The 10471-nt window shown below is 42.7% G+C and overlaps 1 protein-coding gene across 2 annotated transcripts; it reads right to left on the reverse strand.

The window, feature by feature from the left end:
- Positions 1-15: 15 nt before the first annotated feature.
- Positions 16-10230, reverse strand: wu:fl23c11 (interleukin-17 receptor C). 2 transcript variants are annotated; one of them, XM_052562913.1, is made up of 16 exons: positions 10184-10230; positions 9447-9632; positions 8244-8271; positions 8039-8164; positions 7803-7966; positions 7369-7483; positions 7221-7256; positions 4132-4274; positions 3984-4046; positions 3514-3565; positions 3039-3262; positions 2819-2872; positions 2677-2728; positions 2474-2569; positions 2073-2111; positions 16-1994 (listed from the first exon to the last, which is right to left on the reverse strand). In XM_052562913.1, exons 2-16 carry the CDS (start codon positions 9549-9551, stop codon positions 1282-1284), a joined length of 2010 nt encoding a protein of 669 aa, XP_052418873.1. In that variant the 5' UTR covers positions 9552-9632; positions 10184-10230; the 3' UTR covers positions 16-1281. The 2 variants fall into 2 exon arrangements, with proteins under 2 accessions (XP_052418873.1, XP_052418874.1); XM_052562914.1 differs by having other exon boundaries at positions 17-1994; positions 4132-4271.
- Between the last annotated feature and the right edge of the window lie 241 nt (positions 10231-10471).

The following is a 10471-nucleotide window of genomic DNA, read 5'->3' on the forward strand; positions in this document are numbered from 1 at the left end:
AAATGGTTAAACTTTTTTATTTTTTTTTTATTTTTTTACAATTAAACCGATAAAGAGACTGGGACTAGTTGTCACAATGTTTACTGTAGAGGCACACAACTTAAGTCACACATATAAATAAATGAAAATAAAACTTGACAAAACACAAATCATTAATGTAACCCTACATCTGATTTAAAAGCTTACATGTACATCTTATATGAGAGATATAGCTTATTACAGCCTTGGTGCCCCCTCTATCCTCCAGAAGCCATGGCAGTTTAACTGTTCAGCACTTAGAGGAAAAAGTGACTCCTCTCACTACTGAACCTTTTTTCTGCCTGGTTGTGTCAAGAGGGAGCCCAGCCGGTCTGTCGTGGTTTCTTATGTAAGACAAGCTCCGGTCCATCCTGCAGACTATATTCTGAGCTTGAGATAAGGTATATGTTCACACATCATATATACATTTTTACATCAGTGTCAGACAATGTCAAGGGCACACGGTGTCTTCCTGTCTAAAGATGTGTCCCATTAGCAAACTGTAGACAAGATCTCATGGGTGGAAAAGCTCCATTGTCTATTGTCAATAGTGATATATATAAAGCACAGCTCACACATAAGTTCAGCTTTCTGTCGGTGAAGGAGCTGAATCCACATGATCCAGATGAAAATGCCAAACTCCAGATCATGGACTCCTTCTGAAATGACTGGATTTCACCTGTGAACTTTCACTGAGCTACATGTGAGCACACATTAAGAGAAGACTGCACTAGAAATGTGCTGAAAATGCCCTGTCCCTCAGTCCATCTGAGATCAGGAGGAGTGTGTTTCTTCATCAGGTTTGGAGAAATGTAGCTCTGCATCAGTGTCTCATCAAACAGCTGATAAAAACATCCCAATAATCCACAGAGCTCCAGTCCATCAGTGAACATCTGGAGAAGACAAAAGCTGAAACACATCCAGCATTAAGATGATTTTAACTCAAACACATAGAGTCTATAATCCATGATAACACTTCCTCCAGTGAAAAAAGTGTTCTGGTCTGAATCAGGAGAGAAATCTGCACAGATCAAGCAGCGATTAAACAGATCTGAACAAATCTGTGTCTGGATTCTGATGTGAGAGACGACAGGAGATGCACTTCTTCACTGGAGGATGTGTTATTATGGATCATGGACTCTTGATGCTGGATGTGTTTCAGCTTTTGTCTTCTCCAGATGTTCACTGATGGACTGGAGTGGTGTTTGTTATCAGTTTATTGTGGTTCCTGACCTGATGTTGTTACACCACCTGACCTGATGTTTAGACCCATCCTTCAGAGCTTGTTTTGGTGTGGAGAGCAGGGCTCGTCTGGTCTGTGTGTAGCGGGACAGTTTCGTCTGCCCCAGGCTCTACAGAGACCTGAGGGAGCCCTCGGAGCGAGCGGGACACTGCTCTGGACGCCAGCGCTCGCCCCCAGCGCTCTGACACCCTGTGTCCCTCGCCAGCCCCTCGCCTCAGCTCCATTATGAAGTCCAGACTCTGAGACGGCAGGCTGAACAGAAGCAGCTCCCTGAAGAACTCCGGCAGCGCCGTCGCAGGGCTCTGTCCATCAAAGTGGACCAGCATGAAGCGCTGTCCAGCTCGACCCAGCAGATAGTCGGCCAGAATGCAGCTCAGCGATGCGTCGAAGACCTCGGAGCACGTCGGTGACTGGACACCCCTGTCTACCCACGTCTGTCTTTCTTCTTCTGGTCTCTGCTGGGCGACTCGACAGCCCCATTCCTCGGCCCGCTCACAGGCCGCCTGGGTCAGGACCAGCACCGCCTTGCCCCCGCGCCGCTGAACCCGGTCCAGACAGGAGTGCAGCCAGGGCACGGGTCCCAGAGCGCTGATCTCTGAGCGGCTCCACAGGTCCAGAGACACGCTGAAGCCCACGGCGGAGAGACTGGAGCACAGACGGCACACCAGGTCAGCGACGGCTCGGTCAGCATCGGGAGGACACACCAGCAGCACCTCCACACCCCCCACAGCAGCTGAAAACACATGAGCGTCACTCACAACAACTACAGGAACTGACCAGCGAGAGAGGAGAGAGCATGAAGGAAACTCACGCGTCACATCGTCCACCTTCAGCCATCTGAACACACAGCCTGTTACAGAGAGAGAGAGAGGGTTATCAGCACTCCAGCTCACATGATACACACTATACACCATAATCAGATTGTTTAATGGGGTTCAATTATAGCTGATCCATTTCAGCTAATATTGCAGCTAATATTATTATTTTAATATGAGAGAAGTCTCTTCTGGTCACCAAGGCTGCATGTATTTGAACAACAATAAAGTATAAACTGTAATATTGTGAATTATTATAACTGATATAAATGTGAGTATCTGTTAATGTGTAATGTATTTCTGTGATGTGCAGCAGTCTTCAGTGTCACATGATCTGCAGAAATCATTCTGATCTGCTCATTACTCTCCTGTGTGAGTGTGATCGTGTAGTACTCACTCTTCAGTGTCCCCTGCACGGCGTAGGCTGCCAGCACAGACAGACCCACGAGCAGCACACACAGCACCAGCGGCACACTCCAGCGAGCCCTCGACACTGCAGCACAATAACATCAGCTGTCACTAAATCACTGCTTCAGCTGCACTGTACTGTAGCACATTACAACTGCTCTCTGATCAGAGATAATACATTAGAGTTCTTGCCTTCAAAAGGACACACTGGTCCCAGGTAACCATCCATTCCTGCCACATTAACCTGGACAAGAGACACAATGCTTCCAGTTCCCCAAAACACACAGGTATGTCAGAAACAGACTGCAAATGTGATCAAATATGTATTAGGTACCTGCAGACACAGTGAAGGATGACGATCCACTTGTAGAAACTCTCCTTCTAACTTCTGCAACGGACAGAAGAAAAAATAAAGTAAGTATCGGAGAAGTGAATGGTTTTCTCTAACTTATACTGTAAGTGAAGCCTCGCCATAATTATTGCTTACAGTTCTTGTTCTTATGATTTTAATGGACCGCTAACCTGTGATATTAAACTTCACATCATGTTCTTACCCAGTGTCTGTGGTCGGTCTGCTTCCAGCTGTCGTTCAGCCGGGTGAGGACCGGAGATATGCTGCTGACCGCCTGACAGCTGCTGTCCAGTCCTGAGCCCTTCCTGCACAACCACAGCTGAGCCTCCAGCCTGCAGGGGGCGCTGAGACTCCACACCAGAGCCGGCTGCTGGAGACGAGTCTTATTCTCTGCCAGAGACACGGACACGCTGGAGCCTGACACAGCTGAGGACCAAACCAGAAGCAGACAGACACTCGTGATGTTACAGGGTCTTTGCAAAACAAACAAAAGTCCCATTTAAAGCATATGAGCTTACAGTGGAAATCTAGAGAATGGAGGTTTTAAAGTGTTTATAGTGCCTCTCTTCATCATGAAATGAGCGTGTTCACTAGAAAGCCACTTCCAGCCTGTAAACTCTTTGATTTTATCAAGGTGTGGCTATATAATCAGAATATGTTTGAATGCTGAACTGTACCTGATTCATTCAGAAATGGGCAATACTCTCTTCGGAGAAACTGTCCCCAAATCTATGCCAAAGTAGAAACAGAAAAAGCATCAATTAAAAAGCAAGACGAACTGGAAAAAACAATAACATTACTAGCTAATATTTACTTTCTTGGTAGACATGATGTTCACGTTCAAATATAAACATTGCTGTATAAGCTTTCAGTCTTCAATGTAACTTACAGTATATAACACATTTACTCTTTATGTTTGCATGTATTAATTTAATATATGATGCGTTTCTATTTAGTTGTTTAGTAATTCAATAATTAAACTTTTCCTTAATCCTCCCTGTAGCTTGTACAATTCTAAACCATGTCTGAAACTTTGTATGACAAACACTTGTGTTTTCCTGTCTGTTTATGATGAATCACTTGTATTCCTCTGAAGTGTCTACTAAATGAATCAATATACATGTAAACAAAGGTTTGGTGGCATTACCTCAAAGCACAGACAGGGGGCGACAGAGCCAAGTGGAATCTTAAACTCATGGCTGGCATTTTTCTTTACAAAGGAAGAGACAGACAAACAAGTTCAAACTTAAATGAATCAATTAAACGTAAATGTATGAGAGAGCAGCGTGACATACCCATTCCACCTCAACACAGTGTCCCTTCCTGTCCAGCTTCTGGCACACGTTGAACTCCCGAAACCTCTCTTGGTCTGCGCTGGTCACATACAGTATCACTGCTCCGCTCACCATATCAGTTTTCCTGAGCAGTGTGGGAGCTGCTGGAGAACACAGATAATGAGAGGAGGTCCTGGTGGCCCACTGATGGACATGCACTACACATCTGTGAGAAAACCTCTTCGACTAGATTTCTACCTCTTGGACCTTTAATAATTTTGCCACCCTTGGTGAATATGAGCAAAATAGACTAAACAGTAAATATTTGCTTTGGCAATTTTGTCCTCTTGTTCTTGGATTCAAAATAATCATAAAAATGTTTTTCTCCAACATTTGTGTGCAACAAAATGACATATATTAACAGTGAAGCAGTTATGTGAAGCAGCTAATGAATCTATAAGAATCACAGCTGGAGACTGCAGACACTGATTGATTTGTAGGGTTAGAAAGTCTACAAACCTACAAACAGACCTGTCACATGTTGCTTGTTTGTTTGTTTGTGTGTGTGTGTCTCTATGTGTGTGTGTGTGTGTGTGCGTGCGCGTGCGTGCGTGTGTGCCTGCGTGTGTGTGTGCGTGTGTGTGTGCGTGCGTGCGTGCCTGCGTGTGTGTGTATGTGCGTGCATGTGTGTGTGTGCGTGTGTGTGTGGCCGCTCACTGGACCACATCCATCTGATGTTAGTTCTTATATTAGTTCACTTCTGTTCTCCTGTCTATAGTCCCTGTGTTTCCCTTGTGCTTTGTCAGTTGTTGAATGTAAAATAAATAGCGTTTATTTCACTTCTTCATATTTTTGTTCGTTTATATATACATGTTTTTTTTAATGTCATCTTAGCTTTTATCATCTATGTGTGGTTTTTGTCTCTGTAAACTGTAAGTTTGTGACACTAAAGCAAACTCCTCGTATGCGCAAACATCCGTGGTAATAAACTTGTTCAGTTTACCCATGCTTTTGTTCCTGGTTTTCTGTGTTTCTGGTTCTTTGTTTATTTTTACTTCATTAAACCCCCTCCGCTTCTCTGCAGCTGCACCTATATTACAGAACAACTGGATCTAGCAGGAGTCCTTCTGATCCTTCTTCTCCCACAGACGGGAGTTTCTGGACATGGCCTACCACACGCATTTTACAGACAATTCACTCAGAACATTTTATCGTGCTGGACATCCTGTTGATGGTCCTTGAGGGATTTTTCAGCAGTTTGTGTGCCCCAGCTCTTCAACTGAATGGATCCCTCTTACTGTGAGAGAAAGGGAACAGGATCCATCACCTTAATATTGCTTTGACACAGCCACACTCTTGAGCTCCATGACTGCTCTGACACAACCCTGTCCATAAACTCTGTGTCTCCTGATCCACTGTTGTGGTCTTCTGCTCCTCTTTGGCCTCCTGATTGTAGTTAGTCTTGTTAACCCCAGCGTATATAAACTCTTGTGTTTTCTTCTGCTCTTGTTCAAGTCTTGTCCATGTATAGATGTTGGCCTTGTTGGTTCTTTGCATTTTTAATGAAATCAGGCTCCAGTTCACCCTGGTTTCTGAGTTCACCTTTGTGATAAAGTATGGTGAAGCATTTAAAATCCACAGATATTAAATTAGCATCTAAATAACCCTGTCACAGAAGTAAAACTGGGCTTCCAGCAGGCAACTGATGTTATAGCTGTAATAACTCAGGAAAGTAAAGAGGTGCAGGGTTCCTGATCACCTGAGATCCTTCTGCAGGGAGGCATGAGTAATAAACTCCAGTGTCTGTCATGTAATAAGACTTGAAAGTGAAAGTCATGACATTTGCCAAGTTTGGTAACCCATACTCTGAATTGGTGCTCTGCATTTAACCCATCCAAGTACACACACAGCAGTGAGAAGTGAACACACCGTGAACACACACCCATAGCAGTGAACGAACACACACACAGCAGTGAGAAGTGAACACACACCCGGAGCAGTGGGCAGTTATAGATCCAGCGCGCAGGGAGTAACCGGGGGTTCAGTGCCTTGCTCAAGGGCACTTCAGTCATGAGTATTGAGGGAGGAAGAGAGCAATGTTCATTCACTCTCCCCCCCTACAACTCCTGCCAGCACTGAGACTCAAACCGGTGATCTTCTGGTAACTAGTCCAGCTCTCTAACCATTAGGCCACAGCTGCATTTGCAGGAGATGCAGTAGGAAGGACAGCTGATCGTCCTTGCTGTGGTAAACCATGTGTACCATTCTCCAGAAGTGTCCGTCCCTTTCTCCCCAGGTGTGTTTGATGGTGGAAGAGTGGAGTAATGTCCATGAGGACGACACACACACACACACACACACACACACACACACACACACACACACACACACTCTGTTCAGGCACTCATTACTCTCTTCTGTTTGTCAAATGCCAGTGTAACTTGTTCAGTTTATGTCTCCGTTGTTTAACTTTTTATGTTTTTTCATTTTAAGCAAACATTTGCACATTACGAAATTAGCAGGAAATAAAATCGGTTGAAGTCGAGAGAACATTTCTCTCTTTATATATATATTTTATTTTAATTACAAATAAAATTTCTTTCAGTTATTTTACTTTTATAAAAAGTGTTTTGAGTAATAAACTATTATAATGTCTATTTATTTGTCAAGTGTTTAAACTGTGGGGAAATGATACAGTAACTGATGTAAGGACTCTTCTGCTGCCAGAACACTTACTGAAACATCTGAAACAAGACCTTACTATGTGTGCACTACCTCTTCACTCTTAAAGGCAATAACCAATGTGTACTTTCATGACACTAAACCAGAAACCCGTGACTTTCCCCTGAGCTGCCCTAGATGAATCCATTTTATCTTTTGGGTAAACTCTTCCGTAATGGATTAGTGTTTGTCAGTAATATTTGATTTCACAGTAGCTTCAGTTGCTGCTTTTTACACAAGGTGTATTGGCATTCACTGAGGCAGTGTAAACTTTAAAGTGCATTCAGTCTACACACTTCATCAGAATACATGATGCCATGGAAATCGAACCCGTGACCTGCAGCTTTATCACTCTACCAGTCACGTGAACTTGACACATGATAACTTACCTTTACAGAAGATGGCATCCAGACCCTTGGAACACGCTGTCAAAAACAGAAAGATGTATTGATGCCATCCATCAACAAGTGTTAAGCAGTCATTCATGCATCTCAAATACAGCGTGAAAGAGGTGAGCATGTTTTGCAGCATATTTACCTTCCTCTTCTGAAGGGAGAACGACACGTTTAGTGGAGTTTGAGAATGAAGAATGGACTAGGACGAAACTGCCGAGTTCTGCCTTCGATATGTTCACCACAAAAGACATCCAGACCTACAACACACATCTGATCAACACTTCACAAATCATAACCCAACTAGAAAAGGTTTAATACTGAATTTAAATGTCAGCTTGACAAAGGCTCGCCCAACAGTGGAAAACTGTCTGAAGCTGAGGCTTTAAGTCTAGTCTTGAGAGAGCTTGAGGTATGCAAACCTGGCCTTATCTGAATACTTGAGCAGATTAAAGAGAGATATGAAAGAGATCTGAAAGCTGAAATATGGTGCTAGAGTATTGCTATGCCTTCTTCTTGCTAGACCACTGGTATGTGATAGATAGATGGATAGATGGATAGATAGATCCTGTGTTTGACCTGCAGTGCAGTGCTGTCATCAAACGCTGTAGAGCGGACTGTGAAGCGGAGCACCCTGGAGTGGCGCTGTGAAGAGTACGTGTAACACACACTAACATCGACGTGATGCATGTCCTCCGTCCCTTCTTCACCACTGCCATCACTTGTCACAGGCTGATCTGCACCTGACACAGCATCGACACACCTCAAGAAATGATCCTGCGGTTCAGAGAAACTCTACTGCGATGATGACGCACCTGTGACTGTGACGTTCACCAGGACTTTCAGGCACAAGCTCCAGGCCTGCTGCTTCTGGCACTGCACAACGTAGGCGTCTAGACTGCTCACCAAGACATGCTCGTCCTCCAGAATACAAGGGCCACCTACCACAGGACAATCAGACAAATGAAGCCAGTGAAGTATCTGCCATACGCTGACTCACACATTAGTCTGTTTTCTTACCTGCTTTTACTCCACAGTGAATGATACCCTACAGAGACAAAACAGTGAACAAACATTCACTCACATCAGCAACTTACACGGAAAGCCATATATTCTTTCAAAAACATGCACAGGTCACATATCATGACAAAATCGAAATGTTTTTCTCGAAGACAATAACACCTATATTTCAAGACCACCGAGACTCAGGGATACAAATATTAAAAATTACATTAAGGTCTACATTACTGTCATTTCAATAAAACAAACCTGTATTACAGTTGTATATGCATGCAAATGTGGTGGCATTTTTTGATATGCATAGATTGTTGTAGATAACAGCATGTCTCTACAAAGCTCATGTGTGCGTGCATGCAGAAAATTAAACACATGCACACAACTCTCCACAGCAAACAACAAAACATTTAACTTCCTAAAACTGACACAAATCCACCCACTCTATGACACACACACACACAAACACATGTAAATCTACCTTTCACACAGAACTACAAAAACGTTTAGATTCTCAAAACACTTCATTCTGCATGATTTATAAGCATGTCTCCTCATGAGGACCAAGACATGTCCCCAGAAAGACAATGATTTTGGATATTGGCATCTTTGTGAGAATTTATTTTTTCCTATAATGTATGGTTACTGAACCACACACACACACACACACACACACACACACACACACACACACACACACACGTTTATCTAAATGGGGTAACTCCATAGGCGTAATGGATTTTATTCTGTACAAACTGTATATTCTACACCTAAACCCATTAGGAAACTTTTTGCATTTTTACAGTTAAAAAAAAACAACCTTTGTTTACTTTATTTTATTGTAGTTTTATATTGGGGACATCCCCAAAGGGTGTTTTCTTTTTAGATTTTGCCAGCTTTAGCTCACTTTTGGATACAAATATGTCCCCAAACTATGGTTAAGTAGGTACACCCACACCCACACACACTTCCCCTCAACAAACAGTCAGATTCCCAGTAACTGTGTCCATGTAGAAACATGTCTGAGCTGGAACCTCTGCGAATCAACTATTAGCTAACAACAGTTAGAAAGAGGACGGAAACAGGTTTATTACAGTGTTATGGCTTCAGCTAATTGTAGCTACTTTAGTATTGATCTGCTTGTCCATTACTAACTTTAAAAAGTGAACTTTTTAGAAATACAGACGTGTTGAAGGTACTGTAGCCTACCTGTCCACAGGTGAGCACATGATCCTCACGGAGCTCGATCCTCTCCAGCGCCTGTGTGAAGATACACAGCGGCACAGAGACCAGCAGCAGGGGCCACACACTCATGACACACTCACACACACAAACTGGATGCTGTCAGGAGTCCCACTGAAACTCAACAGCTCCCGCCACTCAGTTCACAAGAGACTGAGAGAGAGAGAGGGAGAGAGAGAGAGAGAGAGGGGGAGAGAGAGTGAGAGAGAGAGAGACAGGGAGAGGGAATTTATCTAAAAAACCTTTCAGCTATGGCTTCTGCCTAATTAAATATTAATATGTACCATCAATACTTCAAACATTCCCTTACAAAAAACTGACCATGGATCTCCAAAAAATTATTTTAAGTCTCTTTACCTTATTAAATTGGCCTGTAAAAATAGTTAAAGAGTTAACTTTTAAAGGAGCTAAAAATGGCCTAATTTATTTAAAAAATAAAGTTAATGTAAAAACACACGTAGTCATGACTTAATTGATCATATGATTTTTTACAGTAAAATAATTATTATTCGAAAGATTCACATAACTGAAATGCAAATGAAAGCTGCTATATTCTGTGTTTGTGTGTGATCATGTAAAATCATTCATGGCAGGTTATTATCAATCTGAAAACAGATAACACACTGAATGTATTCATTAGTAAAGCAGGAACTGAATGCTGCTGTCTTTTGTTTTCCGTGGGTTAGGAAAGTGAAATGACTCACCATGTGTTCCTCAGGAGCGAGTGTTGGAGGTGTGTGGTGAGCAGAACTCTACAGCTGTTTTACAGGGAACTGTTTGGAATAACAAATATCCTCCTACTCCACCCAACATGAGCACATCAGCTCAAACACTTCAAACTCTTTCAGAAACACTCGCTCAATATTTACTTCAGAAACAGCTCCGTCAAATATAACTGAAATATTGATTTAATACGCTTAACGCTCTAATGCAAAGTGTGACAGATGAGATCATATATCATTGATGCTGTACAGTAAAACAAAAACAAATGC

This window comes from Carassius gibelio, chromosome B8, assembly GCF_023724105.1.
Source record: "Carassius gibelio isolate Cgi1373 ecotype wild population from Czech Republic chromosome B8, carGib1.2-hapl.c, whole genome shotgun sequence".
In the NCBI taxonomy this organism is placed as follows: Eukaryota; Metazoa; Chordata; class Actinopteri; order Cypriniformes; family Cyprinidae; genus Carassius; species Carassius gibelio.